The following is a 21,695-nucleotide window of genomic DNA, read 5'->3' on the forward strand; positions in this document are numbered from 1 at the left end:
GTCCCTTTCATATACCTGGGAAGTATGATTCACACTCCCTCAAGGGAGATGGAGAACAACAGGCACGTTTGATGTTTTATAGGCCCAGATGTCCTGCATCGGGAGCCTTTCCTGTCTACATGGAATAGCAAGAGCAGCATGGGAGTCTACAGAATGTTTTGGGAAATCAGTGCTGGAAGTACCTTTTTGCTGATGGGTTGTATCATCACTTCTAATGTATAAAGTTACTCCCGGCATACTTTTCTTCAGTAGCTTTTAAACAGGGTTAAACGCTGTAAGCAAAGATCCTATGGTTCCTTTGACATATTCCTGCTTTTTTTTCTCTTTACCAGGGTCTATGAAACTGAGAGAAGTTTCAGCAACTCACTGTCTGTTTTTCTGCCATTCTAGATATGCGTAGTTTCCTGTCAGAACTGAGACACTTCACTGTGGCATACCAAATTGCAACTTAAAAAAAAAAAAAAGAAATGTAAAAAGACAATACCGGTACTGTTGGTGACATTTCATAAAGCAGTTTATTTCTCCAAATGCACAGAATGTGCGATAGGTAAAGATAATGCTTTAGTAATATAAAAAGTACATGAGACCCTATGAAACGTTCGTGTAACAGTAAAGATGAGGTGTGAATTTATTTGCTATATCTGTTGGATGTAGCTAATAAAGACTGTAGTAGACTGCCTACAATACCATCTGTAACAATATGGAGACAGATAAGAACACATATGTCTTTTTCCCCTGCCTTTTTAACTCGCTTTTAGAGCTCTGTTTGAATGGGTAGTGCTGGACCTCGGCTTTTTTTTTTTTCCCCCTCCAGGGGGATTCCAGCTCTATTAGTACTCTATCTCTATTCTAGTTCTATTAGTACTACAGTCCAGTGCTAGATGAAGAAACCTCCTCATGTCCTCATGTAGTGCAAAGGGTTGTTAGTGGCCCATTAACAAAATCCTTCCTTTGACAGTGAAAACAAAATAAAGAACTTTACAAAATATGTACCCTGAAAACTCCACAAAACCAAATCACAGGCTTTGCATAATTGCAGGGGGAGGGGGCATTGGTTACACTAAGGGGACAGCTATCGGTATATATCTTTGCACATAATAGTTTAAATTGTTAACTTCTTGCTTGCTTCCTGACAGAAAAGATGAAACCACAAAGTACTTTCCCAGTAGTATCTTATTTACTCCAGGAGAGATAAATTCTGTTGAATTAAATGAGATTAGTCTTGAGGAAGTGGATGAAGCCCAAATATCCAAAAGCAAATACAAACTTTTCACTTCCAGATATTATGCAGTGGGTGAAAAGATTCTTAGAATGTTTCTAGCCCTGGAATTCCCATGGGAGTCCACGTGGGTTTTGGTATATCTTTTTTAAAAAGAGACTCAAACCTCAGTGATCTTTATTAAACAAATTGATAAATTTGGAGTCCAGAGGAACTTTCCCTAAAATTGACCAAGATCACAGATTACTTTCTTTTCCTTCTGAGGATCATAGGGAGTTTCATCTAAAACCAACCATGCTTCACAGAGGTATTGGTGACAGTCTTGATTGCTTCTGCTCATTCCCTGTATCTCATGATAACTCTAGTTTTTAGTACAGATTTTAAGGTTATTAAAGTGATTGCTAAGTGTTTTGTGACCCGTAGTGTGTGGTTCTATATGAAGTAGAATTATGAAGTAGTTTTCTAAAAGAAACAGGTATTGCATGAGTGCTTGAGGTTGCAGACAACTGGAGTTGATAACTGAAGTGGCCACAGATCTGTTTCGGTATTCCTACATAAATCCAAAGGCCTGTATACTGACCTAAAATTTCAGTCTTGAATGACAAGGTTTAGCTTTAACTATTTTTGCTATCGTCTTGTGCTTTGGTAACTTATTTGCTGAAATATCTCTCTGATGCAAACAGCACGGGTAGAGGGCACTCTCTCCCTAAAATTGAAGGGCCAGGATCTTAGACCACTTTGAAGGTTTACTATATTAATTACTTTCTGAGGGTCAGCCTTCCTATAGTGAATAACCATAGACAATCCTTCTGTGCCATTTTAAAGGAGCAGAAAAAAAGATAGGCAAGGCAGCTGGAGCCTATATTTTATCACTTCTTACCAAGCACTGGTTGCCCACCATCATATTTAGGGGGTTGCCACTGCACGGTACAGCAATCTTCTCCAATGTTGCTGATCTTGGGAGCTTCTGGAGGGTCAGGAACATCTGAAGAAAGTGTGAGAATGAATGAGAGCTGTCACTGTTTGAATTTCTGTATACAAGTCAATGGAATATTTTTTCGTAACTTTTCTTCCGTATCGTATTGTTACAGCTTTGTCAGAGAGCAACAGTAGGTACAATTGAGAATGTGTCATCTTAGTCTAAAGTGAATCCTGCTCTTTGAGGCTTCTATGTTAGGTTGGTTTTCCTTTAAATACCCTTGATTATTCAGCTCCCTTTGTTCTTTCCAGATATAATCAACTTTTTTTTGCAAAAACAAGGTAGATCTGTTCTGTAAGAACAGGCTTGCTCCAGGGTTTCCTATTTTCTCTAGAATAAACTTTATATAGAATACAATGGATGCATATCTCACATTTTATTAATTTGGAGATATTAGTAGTAAATATCCTAATTTAAGATTTATAAAAGATTAAAAGAGACTTAGTATTCACCTAAGCAGTGAATTCTAAACTTTAATACTGTAGGTGAAATTTTAGTTCATCGTTTCTATGTTTGCTTATAACTTGGGCTTTTGTCATATGTGTGGCAGGGTATAAGCAAGTTAAATATTATGAAAAATTTTATAGAAATTGCTGACTCAAAATCATATTCCCCTGAGCTCTTTTGTGACTCATAGTGACAACCTGTTTATCTTATGTCAGATACATTATATTTCTTCATTCCATTAACCATTTACTGCTTGTAGGATGAAGTAATCTTTGTTTAAAAATATAAACCTCAACAAAATGACAAAAGGTTCTTATCTCAGACAAGCATGAAGTGTGTACTTCAGAATGGAATGTCATGTATAAAATGATAGGATCACCTGAAACTGGAAATATATAAAAAGGAAATATATGGCTTTCTACTGGGAGTTGTTCTCTTATCTTTTTCACACAGAAGGCAACTACCTGTGGAGAATCCTTCTGCCAGATTTTGTGATTGATAGTATTCCTGCCTTTATGATCCTCTTCTGCTTTTTCTAAACATAAAGTCAGAACTTGCCTCAGGTTTTAGAGAAGGGTGAGTTTAAGTGAACTCAAGATGCTTGGATGCTCTGGTTGTTTGCTTCCTTCACTTACCGATAACTTTGACTGTGATATCAGCCTTATCTTCTCCTACTGGATTCTTAACTATAACTCTGTATACTCCCTCGTCCTCCTTTTCTGCTCCTTCAATGATGAAGACACAGTGGTCTTCATGCATCTCCACACGAACTCTGCCTTCAGATTCAAACAGAAGCTGTGGGCAATGAAAGTAACAGATAAATCACTGTAAGTTGTGCCAGGGATGGCCTGATAAACCTCTATGTAAGCTGGTGAAAATCTTCAGATCACCGAATATTACAAAAATTATTGAAAAGCTATAAAGTTTTTCCAGTTCTATTTGTATGTAGAAGAGAGAGAATATAGACTAAGTGGCTCACATAAATAACTTTTGTTTCTGAAAGTCTGCAGGTTGTTGAGATTCATTGTTAGTTACACATAACCAGTGATGTTTCAAAGAAGTTACTAAGTACCTCCACAAATTACTACTTGGGATAGCTGCTGGTATCTATGTGAGGAGTTTCATGGGTAACAGCTGGGTACTGTGTAAATTCAAGAAAGTTTGCAAATTCAAACTCAGACAGTTGAGCAAACATTCCTGATCAACAGTACCTACATTTTGCATCAGATAATGTGGATTTGAAGAATTTCCCTCCAAAATATTTACCATGTTTCTTGTAACTGTTAATGGCATCCGTGTGATTTCTGTCACTCAAAAATGTCATATGGGGTAACTTTCTACTCTTCTCTGAGCTGAGGTCTAAACATAACGACAACAACTTTGTCGTACATTTATAACTCCTTTTTTCTTCATGTGCCTGCCTATCTTTAGACTTAGAACAGGAACCATTAGAAAGAATATGTGCCTGAATAATGACTAGTACAGTAGAATCTTAACCCTGAGAAAGGTTTCTTGTTGCATAATAAATGTAAAATATTTTTGTGGTCTATCATAAATAACTTTCATTTTGACAAAAAGGAAACTTGTTGGAAAACAAATCCTCTTTCACTGTTTTGTCCATATATAGTCCACTCTCTTGACCCATTGTCATCTTTCCCTGTGTCCTGTAAGATTTTGTCCTATTTTTTTCCTCTAGTTATCGAAGCTTACAGGTTAGTAGGGGGAAAAGGAGGATAATCATTCATAAATATATTTTTTAAAGTTTTCAAACAACTGCTTTGATTCCTTGCAATCCAGCCACCATGTGATGGTGATTAGAGATTTCCTCAGTCAGCATCTTACTCTAAAATTACTCACCGGATCTCTTGTGCCCATTCAAAATGTTTTGTAATTACCATTGTGAGGCAGGATGTTGGGCCTGATGTACTGTTTGCTTCACCAGCTTTAATATCTACTGACTTTAATTTTATTTCCTTCTGAATATGACCTTTTATCTGGAAAACACTAAGCATGTTTGTGTGTCTGCATAAATAGGGACTTACCTTACCATCAGTATTTAAATCACTGCTGTTTTCTGAGGTAGTCATGGAATCATCATTACTGCGAACAAGGTCACTTCTCTAGATAAGCAAAGAAACCACAGAAAGTCAGCTAAGTCTTTCTGAGCAGAGCAGTAAAGCTGTTTCTGCAGGAGAGAGGAGAAGAGTCCGTAAGTTTGTTAGGGGGGTTGAATAGGGAGGTTTGAGATAAGCAAAGAGCAAAGTAAGGCAGCAAGCAGACCTGGGAAGGAAATCAGCTGGTACATCTATTTCCATTTCTGCTTTTTACTTTTGTATCAGACTGCAGTGAATTAAGGGAAGGATAAATCAGCAAAAACTGAATTTACAGCTTAACAAACAAAGCCGCATGACATGCATGCAGTAGAACTGTAGCTGGTTGTGAATCTCTGTCCTGTGGTACTAGTTACTCATTTTGTGTAGCTACAAAAATTAGGATTAAAATTAGGATTACTTCTTCCTGCAACAATGAGGTTGTAAATTGATGTAAATGTTTTTATCACTCAGAAATACAGTCAGGTTTGTAACACACATCAAACAGTGCATTCTGAAGCTGTGCTGCTGTTTGTTTAGGATTTCCTTAGTAAGTGTATGTCACACATCCTTCAAATCAAGACTGTCGTCTTTTACTCATATGCTGAGAACTCACACCTTGGAATTAACACTGTATAGGGGTTTTCTGATACACCGTCATCATTTATCAGAGAAACTTTTGTACGAGAGAGTTAATTTCTCTTAGTTCCCAAAAGAGAGACAAATGGCTCTTTTGTTTGTTTCCATACTAATTCTGCATTGCAGAAGAGAGTCCTAAGTGTTATTAAATACACTAACCTGAACAAAGAATGTAGCAGAATCACGAAGAAATGAGATTGAGGAAATTAGTATAATAGGCAATATTATTTTGCCTGTATCTATGCCTGTGGGAAGTGTAATGATGCTGTAGAATATTATGCAAAGTATTTCTGTGTTTTGTGCTAGTTATAGCTCAAGAGCCCACAGATGGTGAGGGGTGGGGATGTTCTGAGATAGCCAGAAAGGAAGCTCACTTAACATTTTGTGTCTAGTTTCTAAATTATTTATTTGATGTTTTGGAACTGCTTTGATAAGGCAAATAGCAAGCATCCTCTATTTTCATTATACCAAATACAGTTTTACCCCAGTGGTCTGCTAAGAAGACATTTTCTTCACAGACTGTAGAATTCTTGAGAAAGATTAAAAAAGAAGCTGCAATCCTATGACATGTCCATCCTATCAGGTGAAGGTGATGGAGATGACTCATCATGTATTTCTTTTTGTCTGAGGTAGGAAGAGAATAAACGTGTATGGTATCCTACTGTCTACATGTACATGTTTCTACTCACATATACTCAGCCCCTTCTTTTGGAAGAGAAAAACAACAAACAGTTCAGAAAAAGAACAATTCAGGATGACTTTCACAAAACCAACTAAATCCCAAGTTGCATTTCAGGTATTTCCTCTCTTTTTTTGTTTTTTCTTGACATTTAAAAAAATGAAATGAAGGTTGAAATACTTGTAGCTAAGAATTGTAAATCAAAGTAAGATTTGAGAAAGAAAATAAAATTCCTGTTGTGACTTTCTGGCTTTGGACATTGGGACAGGTTACACATTACCTTGTTTACTTTCTGCCAGATCACAGTGGGTGTTGGGTCTCCTGATATGGGAACATCCAATCTCAGTTTGTTCCCAGCCACCACGACAATAGTGTCAGGGGACTGGCCCAGACAGTCAAGGTGGATTTTGGGAGGTTCTATAGCAAAGGCAGAGAAAATCAGTTTTAAATATAGTGTGAGACTTCTGTATTGAAGGAAAAAAAAAAAAAAAAGTGAATATTCATACATTAAATTAAATATGAAAACACTGCTTCCTTTGCTATTGAAAACATGTTTACTTGCATATAAATAATGACTTCTTACCTTCTCTTGGTACAAAATCAATCTTGACCTCTGGGAGAAAAAAAAAGCAGGGAGAGGGAGTAGGAGAAATAGATCAGAAAACAGAATTTACATAACATCTGCATTGACGAAGTAATTTAAAAACTATCCATCATTAAAATCTCCTAAGTCATACACTTCTGAGATACAGACTAGTGCAATAAACTGGAAAATGAGTTCTGTAAAACGATGTGATAATGATAACGCGCAATAACAGGCAAAAGCAACGTGCTCATATTGAGGTATGAGGAATGAGATTTGCATACCCTTTCCTGGTATAACCATGATTAATGCCATCACTTTATCCCTCTGGAATGCCCATTGCATGTTCTAAGATAACTTACCCAAGAACTGAAGCTTGGCAGAAAGGTTGTAAGCAAATCCCTGAGGGATGAAGGAATAATCAGCCTCATCAGCTGGTGTTACGTCCTCAATAGTTAGCTTATGGATTCTGGAAACATGAACAGATATATTCCACTCTCTTACCTTACCTCGCCAGGAGAAGCAGGGCTGTCTCAAGAGACAAGGTACAGGCTATTAACAGACATTACTATTTCTACTCCCCTTGTCCTACCATCAGGGCTGTAGACTGCTCTACTTTTGGTATTCAAGCAAATCCATGTCAGCATGCTGTTTATGAATCAATTTTTCTTGTCAAGGTAGATGCATAGTCTAGTCTGAATAGAGGAAGCAGTTTCTCTGCTTTAGTCCGGTCTTCTACCGTTACAAAGGCAGTTGTAACACTGCTGACTGGTTTAATTTCATCAGACTGTGACTGCAATAAATTTTGGAGAAACTAACTAAAAACTGATGCTCCACATCTGTATTATTGTAAATTCAAACCAGAATACAGAAAGGGAGTATAAAGAAATCTTTCCTTAGGCATCTTCTGAAGCTTCTTGGTCTCCAGTTCCAGTAGTAGCTAGACTGCTGAGTAACTTAAGCACAGAACTGCGCAACTGTATGTGTTTGTATTAACCCTAGTTTTTTCTGAAGGGGTTTCTATGTAAGTGCTATCTTAATCTATTTAAATATTACTGCTGATTTTAAAGTTAACAACAATATGTTTTCTAGATTGTTTGAACACCAACAAACATGAAATCCTAATGAAAACAGGGAATGAATTCTGCTGTTATACCACTATATGTCAGACACGTAAAAGGTACCAACACAGAAAGACTGCAAACATGCCAAAGAAAGTCTGTGACTAATGTTGATTGCATATAAGGAGGTTTTAAACTTTTTTTCTTTTTAGCTAGACCCAGGACAAAGTCTTGATTTTTATTCCTATCCCCTGAGATAAAAGTTCCTGTGGACTGTAACTCAGTACCAAAGCCTGTACCTGTTTTCTGAAACAAGACTAACCTGCCAATATGGGAGATCTTTATCCTTTCATCCGGGACCACCTCCTTTCCATTTTTTAACCAGATTCCTTTCACATTTTCATCAGAAACTTCACACTTGAAGACTGCCTGGTCACGTGCCTTCACTGTCAGGTCTGCAATGCTCTGATAAACTTCCAGCTTTTTCTCTGATATTGTGAGAATAATCGATATACACATCAACAAATGGGAATAGCTCTGTAAGTAAACAGTTGCTGTGGATTTACCGAGTAGAAAAGGCTAGGGCTGAGCAAGCTGTTTGTGGAAAGGTGAAATACGAAGGGAAATCCACAGCATGCAGGGCTTTAACAGGACTGATAGCGAAGCACCTGTTATCATCAGGGTATCTGTTACATCCGGCACACAGGCCTGAGTTCTCACCGAGGCCTTTATTATCAAACCTTGTGCCCCTTATTAAGCCTTCCTTTTGCCTGGCGTGAGGATTGTGCTACCCCTGTGCACTATCCTGGAGAAGGTTACCTTCAGCCTGTTTTCATTTTTCAGCTTCTTTGGTTCTGTACGATTACCTGTGCCTACCTTGTACAATTAGTTCAGCAACTGATACCCCACCATTGGTCTTCACGGTGTAGTGTCCACTATCCTCCTTGGTTGTCTCATTTATAATTAGATACTGCTTTTTTCCATCTTTCTTGAATCGGTATTTGAATGTTTCTTCCCGTGTCAGCTCAACTCCATCCTTTTCCCTGCAATGCCAAATAGTGTTGAGTCATTTTTCTGTGACTGGAAGAGGAGAGTAAGAGTCAGCTCAATGTTACTAGAGGTTGGAAGACACAAGATCAATCCTTGTAGCATTTCAGTTAGTAAAAAAGAAACCATTGCACAAATGTTAGTGGAACCACAACTAGAATGCTTCTAGCTTGACCATTAATTTTCACTAGATACTTGACTTCTGGTTCAAGAGAGTTCACTCACAAGGAATTACTAGATTGTTACTGTTTATATGTTATAGATAAACATGGAAGTATGTTAAATGCATTAGAAGATTCAGGGATGAAGACATGCTTCACCAGGAGGGACTCTACTGTCTTAAAAGCTGCCATAAAGTAAATGGGACTTGTTGGGAAAGGACTTGAAGGCCTTAATTTTCCAGATATGAATTATAACTGTATAAATTCATGGTTTGTGGGCATCAGTAAAAGAAGAAAATTTAAGGATGAAGATGTGTTTTGGAGTTTGTGGTGCTTTCCCTTCAAGTATACGCTTCAGTATATTTAAGACATTACTAAATTAAGCTTCACTCTCCAGCCTGAGAGGAAATTTAATTATTGTAATTTCCAGTCGTCATGAAGGGAAATCAGCAGAGAGGATTCATGCTGTTTAGTCAAGGTCACAAAAATACATAAGACATTTTAAAGATTTCCTGTTCCTAATCCTAAGTAACATAGACTGCGAGAAAATGACGTAGTTTCTTCAACTTACTCCTTTTGTAGCATTTTGTATTTTCATTATTATTTGAATATATTTATATTATGCTACTTGAATACTGCATCAGTTTGTAAATGAAAATGTATTTGATACTTACTCATGTGAAAAAATAAATAGAAAAGTTATGCTTTTAAAAGAGTAAAAATTTTCTTTCTATCCTGTGTTATTTGTTCTATTTGTTACCAGTGACTGTTCAGCTTAACAAATGAGCTTACAGGTTAGCAAATTGAAATGCTATTTAGGGACTCATTAAAATAATATATTTCCAAATTTTGGGTAGATATATGCAAGATAACCTTTTGCCTCTAGAGTTTGCAGAAGTAAATCACAAAATCAAAACTTTATGCAGAGACAGGAATCCTACAACTTGTGATTCAGATGTACCTGCTGCAACTGCATTTCAGAACACCTATAGGTTACTCTCTCCTAACTGTTCTTTGCAGCGCAGCTTACTGGAATTTATAGCTGGTTTAGGAAAACACTCTCCCCCCTTCCAGATCACAGCACTACAGCACTAAGAAGGGAGGAAACAGAGGACGCCTGTAACAAGGACATAAAACACAGTGCTTAGTGTTACGTCAGGGTAATGCTTCCTCTGCTTGCGGAGTGGCGAGAGCCTGAGGCCACACGCAAGATGCTCTCCTAAACCTGATATTCTCATTCATGCAGATTAGTTCTGGAACAAGGATTACAGTGCAATGCATAAACCTTAGCTGAACTGCAGAGAATGGGCTGTAATCCAGAAGTTCAATGTCCTGCTGGGCAAAACCAGGCACGTGCAGTGTGGCTAGTGTTCCAAAGCTGAATTTCTAAATTTATTTTTCAGTGATGTATTTTGACACATGGCTCATCAAAGATATCTGAATGTTCTATTCAGCCGCTGGTAAGAAAGAGATCTCTTGAAATCTTGTCTAAATAATGAAAATGGATTATTTGCAATGACTAGTGTCTTAAATCTCTGGGAAGGGAATAGTATATTTAACTTGTGTTTGCCTTAGTCACTAGCACATTACTGATGCTGTGTATGAGTAGAGTGTTTGCAGAGGGATGTACTGACAAATAGTGGAGCGATAAAACTGTAAACCTCAAAAAAGAACTCCTAGATATCATTTGGCTTAAAGTAATACACTGTTGCTGTGAAAAGCAAAAAACCTGATATAAGGTAATATTAGAGGCCTCCCTTTGGTAACTAGAGCAATGAAGTAGAAAAATCAGGTGAAATTAAAGTTTAAGTGGAGGATTTTATAGAACCGTTAGAAGTACTGGTTTAAAAAGCACCACAGGTAATTTTGTCCAGCCTCACACTTGAAGCAGAACTAGTGCAATAATAGGTAGGACAGCCATGGTTTAGTCTGCCTGAGTCCTGAACATCTGCAGGATCAAATATCTGTTCTCAACTTTGCCCCTCAGTGCCTCTTTTACTCTGGAAATGGCTTTCCTATTTTCTATTTAGATTCTAAGGATAAATTGGTTAATGTCTGCTGAGGTATCACTGATGTAGGTACTACGTGATAATGGGGACACACAGATTATTTATTATTATTGTTATTGTTATTATTATTATTATTATTGTTGTTGTTGTTATTATTATTATTATTTCATTACTATAGTTTCTTTTCTTTTGGAGCTGATGATACACCCAGCATTCAGAGATGGAAAAATCAGGTCAAAAGTATGTATTTTATTACATCTTTTTCTTCAAAAATTATATTTTTTCCAAGACCACCTGAAGTTTAGAAATAACCGTTTCATGGTACTGCATAATAACAATGTGAGATCTTTCCAGGTGATCAAGAGAACATTCTTTCCTGATTACTATGAAGAGACCCACCTAATGAATTCTCCAGGCCCTAATCTGATGGCCATGCCTAAGAGGCTGTAAGCCTTATTTCTGTCTTGTGCAAGTCACATAGTTGCTTTTATTCATGTGCTTGTGATTTCATATCCCAGGTTTAAAGGGTGCAAGAGCTGTAACAGGTGCCCTGAGTTAGTGCCTGTTACTTGGCTTAAACTGTTGAGCATTTCCCTAATGAGCCATAAACCTGAAACTCTCTCCGTATTGTCTTTCATGTTTTCCCTGGACACTTGTCTCCATTGTCCAAAATGCTCCCTTTCTTGCCAAAGAGCACTGACTGACTCTCACGGAATAAACCCAGTGAAATACAGTGTAAATGTCTAAGTGCTCAGTTTTCTGTTGCTATGATTTGAAGAGTTTCTCTGACCACTTGCTCCATTTCAGGCTGAGACAGCTGCTGACTTGCCCTTGTCACACCAAATGCCCATCCCACAGATACCAGCTCTGCAAGATGTATGGGAGTTGTTCAGAGGCGTAGGATCAAAGTGTGGCAGCTGCACTGTGCTCTGAGAGGGACAGATTTGGTTGTCCCCATCTCTTGTGACCAGGCATCTGTAAGCAGTTCCTGAACAATAGCATGCCTGTGCATGTGGCTGTAATAGTGTAATGCATATGCTCTTGGGCTCTATTTAATTTCTCAGTTCCTTCCTTTGCAAGAGCAGATGAGTGGTTGGCACTTTCCAGGAATGTAACGGGCATTGTGGGAGCAGTTGATAACCATGGGCCTAAAGCTGTTAACAAGCAGAGGAGAATTTTGTCTGGTAGAGAAATGAAGTGTGTCTAAGACCTGGTATGTGAGCACTGCCTAGTGTGCCTGCCCAAGCAGCGTGAACCTTCCAGCTTCCGTTCAGCTGGAATACCCAACAAAATGGATGTTTGTCATCTTAGTCCTGCCTGCTGCATATGCATAATGACCAGCTTCGCAGGATTACCACAACAGATGTGTTAAAAGAAGTCAATGACTTTCCCTTCTCTGTCTTAAGACACTAACTTTTTACCTAAGAAAAAAATACTTTAAAAAATCCTCAACCTCATTGCGAAGACCCGAAGATTCTATTAAGTATAGCGAACTAGTCACCATAAAGATCTGGTTAATGTGGACAATAGCTAGACATTACTTGTCAAGTGTTTAGAAAACTTGAAAGCTAACAGCTTGGTACAGTCAGTAGCATCCTATAAACACTAAACAAGAAATTCTAGAGACACTATAAAATATCTATACTTAATTTGTTTTCTGCCATGTTCTGGCCTCTCGGTTCTTCCTTAATGTTTGACATATAGGAGGAGGTTCAATCTTTTCCTGAAAACAGTTACATAAGATGCCTTCTTCCTTTTTATTCCACAATTCTTGTCCACAAACACTGGTCCTAGGATGGCCCATAGAAGGATATGGTTTGATGTTGTTTGGGCTTTTTTCCCTTTTCTATTCCCTTACCATTTCACAGTAGCTCCTTCCTCAGACACTTCACACTCAAACTCCACTCTCTCTCCAACCATCACCATCTGGTCTTCCAGTGGGCGAGTGATCAGGATTGGAGGTTCTGGAAATGAAGAGATTTTTATTAAAACAGTATTCTGAAAGACTGAAGACCAGAGGTAGATTTCATCACTGTGCACTCCATGGGCAGAACCCCATGCCAAATTCATGGTGATGCTCTCTGTGTTGGAACTTAAAATTTACTATGACAGATCACATTATAGTTGTTATCAAATGACCTTTTCGTTTTTGCTTCATGAGGCAGAATACAAACACAAAATCAGTTTTCATATATATATTCTGAAATTCTAAACTGGAGGCATTAGTTTTCTATGCTACTTGATCTGCTCGTAGAGCTTGAGGCACATGTTTATCTTGAGCACAATCAAATTTTTAAAGTTTCTAGCCCTGTAGTTAGGAAGACACAAATCACTTTCCAAATGAGAGTTAATGGTAATTATTACTGTTTTCCTGAGCTTTCTTAGTTGCAGCTACACGGAAAATTTTCCCTCATTTAACTATAAGAAAAATATCTACTTCAACAGATGTCAGAATTTGTTCATATGTTTGAGAATTTCCTTTCCTACAAAATTAACTAATCTGCGAGTAGAGAAGGTGACGGTAGTACAATGTTAAATGTTAGGGGAGATCTCTTTCCTTTTGCTACCATTGCTCACCTTTTACAAATAATTCTGTGAAGCTCTTCTCCTCCCCTACCACACATTCATATGCTGCATCATCAGCCAGAGAGCAGTGGTTTATGGTCAGTATTCTCTTATTTCCGACAGCCTCAAAAATATATCTGAAAGGAGAAACCGAATGTAATAATCAGAGAGTAACTCTTTCAGACTCAGTCACTGTTTCCCCCTGCCTAGCAGAGAAAAAGATTCCTACTTTTTTCTGGCATCAGTGGCAAGGTTTGTTAAGACTCAAGCCCTATATCCCTGTCTCAGTGATGGAAGTAGCATTTGAAAAACTAGCATAGGAAATTATGGAGAACTCCTCATACAAGTGTGAGACACAAAAACTCTTGTAAATGGTGTTGGATGCTTTTCTAACATCTATCTGTACAACAGACCTGACTGTTAAAAATGCCTTGTCATGGCTTCAGCACAAAATCACTGGAAATTGGTCTTACAAACAAGCTACACCAAAGTATATCCCATATCATGAGGAAGTAATTTTGAACACTGGATATACACATAAAGATCAGAATACAATGTGAGGACTTACTTGCTAAGTAGGCAGATGTAAGCATCCAGTTCCACGTGTAGGTAGATAGAGCAAAGGGAAGAAAAAGAAACAGTCATGAGAACAGCAAACTGATCCTGAGCCAAAGCACTACAAAATATGTAGATTATTTCTCAGCTCCTATTTCTCCCTATTTTATTGCTTTCTTTCTAAGAAAAGCTAGTTCTTCCACTTTGTCCAAGCTGTATCCCATCCTTTCATGGATTTCCCATATTTCTAGTTTACCTGCCGCTCACTTGGATCTCCTGTCCATTCTTCAGCCATTTCACATCAGCATCTGGATTGGCAACTTCGACCATTAATTTAATCTTTTGCCCTTTGTCCACTTGGTAAGCTGGATCCAGTTTCTTGAGGAATGCTATGATGAAGAATGATTTAAAAACAAAAATTCTTGATTTTTAAACTTTTTTTTTCTTTTACATTCTTTGTCAGCAAAGTATATCTTTATTCCCTTTCCTGTTGTTTACCATCATCTTAAACCTTCCCCACTTTCTGCATCCCTGTTTGCATTTTTACCATTTCTGTCTGTTCTTCATCCTGTTCTGTTTTCTCTTATTCCTTAACATAGGATGATAGCATGTGATATAAGCTAAAATAAGCAAAGTAGAATATTCTAAGTTGGATATGAGTATGTACTTCAACACATCCTAAACAGACTTACAGCTACGTCTACCCATGTTGGAAAATGACACTGGTCTTCTTGGTACTAATGAATGGCAATTTGCCTTCTCTGTTTCAGACTTTTAAAACAAGTTAGTTAAAATAAGGTAACTAATATTTCACAAGACTAGAAAATGCTCAAGAATTCCAAATGTATCATCCCAGTGGAAATGAAATTCTTTAAATGGATCACTGGTGCCTGATATACTGACCAGTTCAGGGGGTGAAGGGAATGAGGGGTGTTGTTTTGTGTTCAGGGAAAGATAAGGGGCAGAGCAGAAGAAACCAGTAAAATGAGCAGGTTCAGAATATCTGGAGTTTCAGAGCAAGATAGCTCAGAGCTTTGGGCATATCTGTGTAACAATCGGAATAGGAAACTTCTATTTCTCATGCTCTTGCATCTGACTGCTGTCCAGCTGATGTTAGTATTTGAAGAACTCCTGAAGAGGAAGATACGGGCACATATATTTGGAATAAATACAGCTTGCCAACCTGTACTTTTTTTCTCTTCCTTCTTTATGCGTTTGAGGCGTTTCAGCATCCCACGCAAATCTGTGATACCATACTGAAAAGCAATTTTCTCATATTCGGAAGGAGGAGCTTTCCTCAGGATTTCCCAGACATCGACATCAGAGTGTGATTCAGATTTTGCTTCACCTCTGCAGAAAGGGATTAGAGTATCTGAATGCCACTATTGAGAGGATTTAAAAAACTGCCATAGACTCGTCAAGCTACATATTGGCTTGACTAAGCTATTTCTTAACAAAGAATTTAGCAGTCTAACTTTTTGCTATATTACCCCAAATAATGGAGTAAAACTGGTGACCAGTTATAGTTCTATTTATATACACAGGGATTAAAATCCAGTTGCTGTACTGAAGGGTTTACTTTCTAACAGCCAAAGCAAATAAATATTAACGTCCCTTTAATAATGGGTAATGGAAACACAAGGAGACTTATTGTGTATGATGGTCATACACAAAATATGTGGCAAAACAAGGAACTGAACTGATATCCTGAGAATGCCTTAGAAGTAAGGCGGTTGGTTTATATTAATAAGAAACAAGTTCTTTTCTACTCAGGATGGTTTTTGACTTCACTAAAATGAACCACAGATGATTAAAATATTTGTCATCTCTTGTAAAGACAGTTGTTGGCTATAGTAATCTATAAAACATAAAGACATATAGAAGAGTGAGTAGTGGCAAACAAGACAATATTTACAATGGACTACTTATTTTATAGTTTAACCAAAGAACTAGTGACTAAGCATTAATGTTTGGTTTAGCAAAATCAAGTGAAAATTTGGTTTTCTGGCTTTGGGAAAGGCATTCTTTTTTCTGTCATCATATTTTTTGTATAAAAGATCATGAATAGAAAAAGAAATTGGTGTAACCTTACCGATTTACTGAGCGCAAGAAGCTGCTGTACTCCAGAATGATGCAGAGAACCGTTTGGAAAAACATGCAGCATCCCAATGGGCAAGAAAGAGGGCATTGTGTTAAAACAAAAGAGCCATGAGTGTCACCTTCCCCTTTAGCAGAACAAGCCTGTGCTTCAGTACCAGAGACATGAAGGAGCTCATGCAAAAGCTCTGAAATAGCCTTAAGAAAAATGCTGTTCCCTATTGAAACCAAACTTACTCCCACACTTTGTACAGTTCCACTATGCAATTTATATTATAAGTGTAAGCACTTCTGCTTATCCCTAATTATGGCTGGTCGCATTACAGGGAAACAAATAGCTCTACTTTGCCCTGTCGTCATGGAGTTGTTGCCTGCCACAGTTTGCATTTTGGTAAACAGAGAAAGGATGAAAGAAATAATTTCTTAAAATTTCTTAAAAAATTCTTTACGTAAAGGAACTTCCGTGGCTCCCATTTCACCAGGACCAAGCAGATTCCAATGCAGCAGAATGTAGCCTTATAATGAAGGTGGTAAACCCCAACAAGAAGGAGAGTTATGCATCAGGTAATGCAGAGAAAAGGGGATGATGATTGGGCATATTTCCTTTTTTTTTTTTTTTAATCTTTTTCTTCCCCCGGGAAAAATATTAGCCTGTGAGAAATATTACTACTTAAGAAAGAGTGACTGTTGTCAGTCTAGACAGCAGGTATAACCAAACATTTCTGGTACTCCTTTTATTGCCCAAAAAGGCTTGCTTGTAACAAGAGCCCTACGTTTATTAAAGTACTGCAGTCCAGGCTTGGGATTTCCATCACCTTTGTAGCTCTTGAACAGAAAGGAAATAAGAGAAGAGGATTTCAGCTCAATGAGTTCGAGATGAAATATGACATGCAATATCTTATGTCTTTGGAGTGGTTTAGCACTCACTAAGCACTAAACCCTCACCAGCGCTCATTGAATTGATCTGAAGTTTATATTCCTTGCAATAAGTGCAGCCTACTGGGTATTTGCTTTGTCATAACAGTGCATCAACATCACCCACGGATTTAATCAGGATTCCTCTTCTCTGTATATTGCTTGTTTAGTTTGGGGCAGCTACAACTGGTTTGTAGTTTTGCCTGAGAGAAGGCAGGACAATTGAATTGATTTGCAAAATAGACCAAGATATTTTTTTTTAACATAAGTGGCTCTAGGGCTACTTGCTCTGATCATATCAATGAGCAACTTTAAAATATTTCTAAATACATATAAACTGGAATAGATTTGTAAGTACATAAAACTAGGAATATGTAATATCTCTAATATGTGCTGAGTTCTTTGTACTAGCACAATTAATGTTCTGTGGAGCAAACTGTATCTCAACAGGAAATACGAAATCATAGAAAATAAGAAAAACTTAACAGATTTGAATGTTATTATTTTCCCTTATGTATTATATAAATATTGGTGGGGCCTCTGTCTATCTGCCTACTCATCTGGTCATTTGTATATACCAGTTTACCTGAAAATTTGCAGCTAGGATTATTCATGGAGTTTTCAAAAATATTTTATGTGAGTTGCTTTTAAGTGCATCATGAGAAAAAATTTCCAATTTGGAAGCAATTCCACAGTCTAGTATATCTCACTGTTGAGAAGACTTCCTTAATTTTTGCTGTAGCTTTTCCATTACTCAGTGTCATCCCATTGTTATATCTGGCAATACTGGTTTGGTGTATGCAAGCTGAAATTTGATCATAAGCAAGAGTACAGTTTCTGCCTTGAAAATACTAATATTTTCTAATTCCAGGGAAAGGCTGGTAAATTGCATGTAAAATAGTACTAAAGGCTAAAGGTTTTAATTTGTATAGTGCTTAATTGAATTCTGAAACAAAACAAACAAACAAAAAAAGTGTTTCTCTGCCTCTGAGCAAGTTTCTCCATTCCAATACTCCTCCTCGCCAGTTTGTGTATGTTAAAACATTCTCTTTGATCCTATAAAAACACCGAGTTTCCACAGTTAGGCTGTACTCTATCACTACCATAGGAACTAAGCAGTGTACCAAAAGTAACAGAGCACTTGGACTCGTGAAATTTCTCCCACCCTTATGTTATTCTCCCTGATGTTGGGGGCCCTTATTCAGATTGATCACCTCATAGGTTAACTATGCACTTGCGGGCACTAAGATGCAGCTTAGTGAACCTGCTGTAAATGGAATATGCAGCTGATATGTTTTAAACATATGTGGAGGGGTTAAAAATAGTTTTGTACATCCCAGAGATGGTTCCTCCCTATCCCATTACTGTCAACTGATTGGACCCTGTCAGCTGTCACCTCCTTCAAGGTCTCTGCTCACTATCCCGTTTAATAGTTCTGTGACAGCTGTTCCCTTCCTCTTCCCAACGACCTCTCCTTGGCCCATGACATCTGTATGTCAACACCGGTTAATTAAATTACAGATAGGAGATAAAGTATTAAATGAAGCTCTCTATATTATAGTGGGAATGGTCATTACCTCTGGATTGAGAGGCACTTGTGAATCGGGTGAGACAAAACAGAAGTGGCAAAATAATAATCTTTAAAATTCTATTTGAATCTGCATAGCTCTTGAGAGTTGCTCAGCATGAGGTCCTTTTTTCTATTCTGTTTTAATGGGGAATACTGTCATTCCATGATAAGTTTTTATGCATATCAGTTCTCATTAATATAGGAGCGGTCTTCAACCTGTGGCACGCAAAGCCTGAAGGATACAGAAATTACTTCTAAAGCAGCTGTGAAAAACAACTAGCAGCAGTGAATTTATCAGTATGCTTGAATTTACTAAACAGAGATTTGTAAGTCACGAAAGGTCAAAACCTGATAAAATGCAGTGAAATTTATAAGCTTCTTTTAATGAATTATATTCCTAGTCTAACAAATAAGAACTAGTTAAACCCAGAAATTGAACATTTCTGGAAATACTGGAAGTTTTTACCACTTCTTAGAATTCTATCACTGCTCAAAACTAATTATGAAAGCAGGAGGGAAAGGCACTAGGAGGAGAGCTCACAATACTTAGCACTTCATTCCAGCTGGAGTTACTGTATAGAATTATGCAAATATTATCATGTGGGCCTCCATTTACTTGAAATTTTTAAAAAGAGACCAACACTTCTTTTTTGCCTTACATTTTCTCTAGAAGTTAGTGTGCACAACTACTCTATTACAGCTCTCAAACCTGTACAGTTTTGATTACTGTCATCGTTCAGAAAGCAAATTTTCCCTACTTTAGAATTACAAAAAAAAAATTCTAATGCCCTTTTTGTTTCAAACTTCTCTGAGGTTCATAATGAAACAAGAAACTTTGGTACCAATGTCAGCTACAGAAAGTTTGATAGGTGCTCTTTCTGTCTCGTCTAGCTGGCTCCCTTGAGAGCTGTGGTTCTAGTGTTACTGCCAAGCCAGAATTCACTTCTAGTTGGATACGTTGCATATTGCATAGTGGAGGGCCTTGTGTACCTTTTTTGGCCCTATGAAATTTGGGTGAGTTAACCTGAGTGAAACATGGGGCTATTGTGGCTCTATTGCCTTTCCTAACCAAACTACTTCAGATGTCCACATCATCCTGTAGTGTTTGTGAAGATAAAGCACTTTTTATAAATAGTGTTATCAATACCTGAGCAGAGACTGAACACAGATTCACAACAGCATTCACCCAGGTAGTTGGTTATGAGAACTTAAACTGAATAAGTTTGGATTTGCACAACATGAGTCTAGTGACAAGTGGTTGTAGTATCTTCAGGAGCTGGAAAATCAGAATAAGCATCCAAAAGCCATGAACAGAAAGAAGCGTTCTTGGAGTAATGGGATGATAGTGAGCAATGGAAACTTGGAATAAAAAGAAATGTTTTGTAACAGATAAGCCTGTACATTTATGGAATAAGTGACTTCATTAATGCTCTCACTTAACATGTTTAAGGATGGATGGACCAAAACTTCAGTGCATATTTGATAGGCATGAGAAGGCATATTGTGCAAATTATTTTTCTGATTCTAATTTCTATAACAACAGGAATTTAAAGCAGTAAATTATTGAGAAAATCTGGAAATTCAAGGGCAATTTAAAACTGTTTATAAAAGAACGTGATGGTGAAAACCAAAGGACATTCAGAGAAATACATTGATTTGTATTGAGTGGTCCACCCTTAACTTTTACTAGTTGTTTAAAAGCATTTCTGTCTCAAAAATTGGTGGCTGATCATTTTCTTTCATACTATCTAATTTTTGTCATGCTCTACACATAAGAAAGATACAAGATCCATGCATTATTTCAAACCAAATGGTTCTTATATTCAGTCTGTCCCATGCATTAATAATAAAATTAAATAGAAATCTTACTCTCTGTTGGCAACAGCAGAATCCAAAACATCCAGTTTAAGATGGTGGTAAAAGAAGAAAAACATAAGTAGACAGATTATGAAAACAGATGTGGTAAGGAAGGATGAGAATGGGAGAGGAAATTCCACCAAAAAAGTGAAAGCAAAAGGAAGAAATAAGAATTAGAACAGTAGAAAATATTTATAAAATATTTATACAACATATATCTTTTTATATATATGATGAACAGCTATATAATATATAGTTGCATAGTGTAATAGTAACCTTTAGAGATCTAATAAAAAGGCTTGTCCTCCCAGCTCTCTGATGCAAAGTGTTGTGAAAACTTAGGACAGAAAATTCTTAATAAGGCAGCATTGTAGACAGGTATTGTAAATCGTTGTTGTAGTTTGCGTCTTTTAAATGAAAAGTTCTAGTGGAAGCATGCAATTTTCCTAATCACAGCCTTTTCTATCTTGGGAAAGATCAATCTTTTTTTCTCTTTTTTTTTTTTCTTTTTTTTTTTTTTTTCCCCAGTAGAGAAATGCAGCAAATGCTGAGTATTTGTGGAAGTTGCCATAATTACCTGTCATCCTTCTTCCAGTTAGAGCTGCTTTAGGAAAACTACAAGGATTCTGAATTTATGAAACATCCACTTATTCTATTTTCAGTGTTTTCAAAGTTGTTCAACAGAAGCTGGTTAATTTATTTGCCTAAGTCTATGGTTTTTTACTCACCTTTTTTTCAGTAGGGCACTAAAATTAAACTCTCCACCTTCTTCATGTCCCTCGGTACTGTATCATAACAGAAAAGTATAATTAATTTCAGAAGGAAATGGGAATAACTTGTGAGTCTATATCATGTAGGTGATTTCTATAGGGGAGTAGTAGATGGGTTTAGAATTACTTAGAAAGTACACTCACATGGAAGGTGACTTAATTAGGCTCTTAGTCCATAGGGGTATTCATACAGGTTTAAGAAAAATATTTAATTAACTTGTATTTTTCTGTACTGATTATGGATAAAGTTATACAGGGTATTAATTTGGTGGTCATATTGACCTGGAATGTATTCATTGTTGTAAAGATTATGCAGAAGCTTTCCTTTAGACTCATTAGTGCTTTTGGAAAGCTGTTAGTTTCAGGAATATGGGTATTGTTTACAGTGTGGGACAGCATTTAACCAACCTTTTTGTGGGGCTTGTTACAATCTAAAATCATTCCCCCCCCCC

The 21,695-nt window shown here is 37.2% G+C and overlaps 1 protein-coding gene across 1 annotated transcript in view; it reads right to left on the reverse strand.

The window, feature by feature from the left end:
• MYBPC3 (myosin binding protein C, cardiac) overlaps positions 1–21,695 on the reverse strand; it is a 63,206-nt gene that overhangs the window by 22,787 nt on the left and 18,724 nt on the right. The window contains exons 9-24 of the mRNA XM_026849490.1: positions 21,202–21,258; positions 20,486–20,488; positions 16,127–16,150; positions 15,218–15,384; positions 14,291–14,423; positions 14,048–14,050; positions 13,492–13,616; positions 12,773–12,878; positions 8,574–8,740; positions 8,020–8,185; positions 6,999–7,105; positions 6,637–6,666; positions 6,334–6,470; positions 4,688–4,765; positions 3,281–3,440; positions 2,100–2,204 (exon numbers count right to left, since the gene is read on the reverse strand). Coding sequence (XP_026705291.1) covers positions 2,100–2,204; positions 3,281–3,440; positions 4,688–4,765; positions 6,334–6,470; positions 6,637–6,666; positions 6,999–7,105; positions 8,020–8,185; positions 8,574–8,740; positions 12,773–12,878; positions 13,492–13,616; positions 14,048–14,050; positions 14,291–14,423; positions 15,218–15,384; positions 16,127–16,150; positions 20,486–20,488; positions 21,202–21,258 — 1,568 coding nt within the window. The remainder of the gene's footprint in view (positions 1–2,099; positions 2,205–3,280; positions 3,441–4,687; positions 4,766–6,333; positions 6,471–6,636; positions 6,667–6,998; positions 7,106–8,019; positions 8,186–8,573; positions 8,741–12,772; positions 12,879–13,491; positions 13,617–14,047; positions 14,051–14,290; positions 14,424–15,217; positions 15,385–16,126; positions 16,151–20,485; positions 20,489–21,201; positions 21,259–21,695) is intronic.

Source organism: Athene cunicularia (assembly GCF_003259725.1).
Source record: "Athene cunicularia isolate RWA chromosome 5 unlocalized genomic scaffold, athCun1 chr5_part1, whole genome shotgun sequence".
Classification (NCBI taxonomy): Eukaryota; Metazoa; Chordata; class Aves; order Strigiformes; family Strigidae; genus Athene; species Athene cunicularia.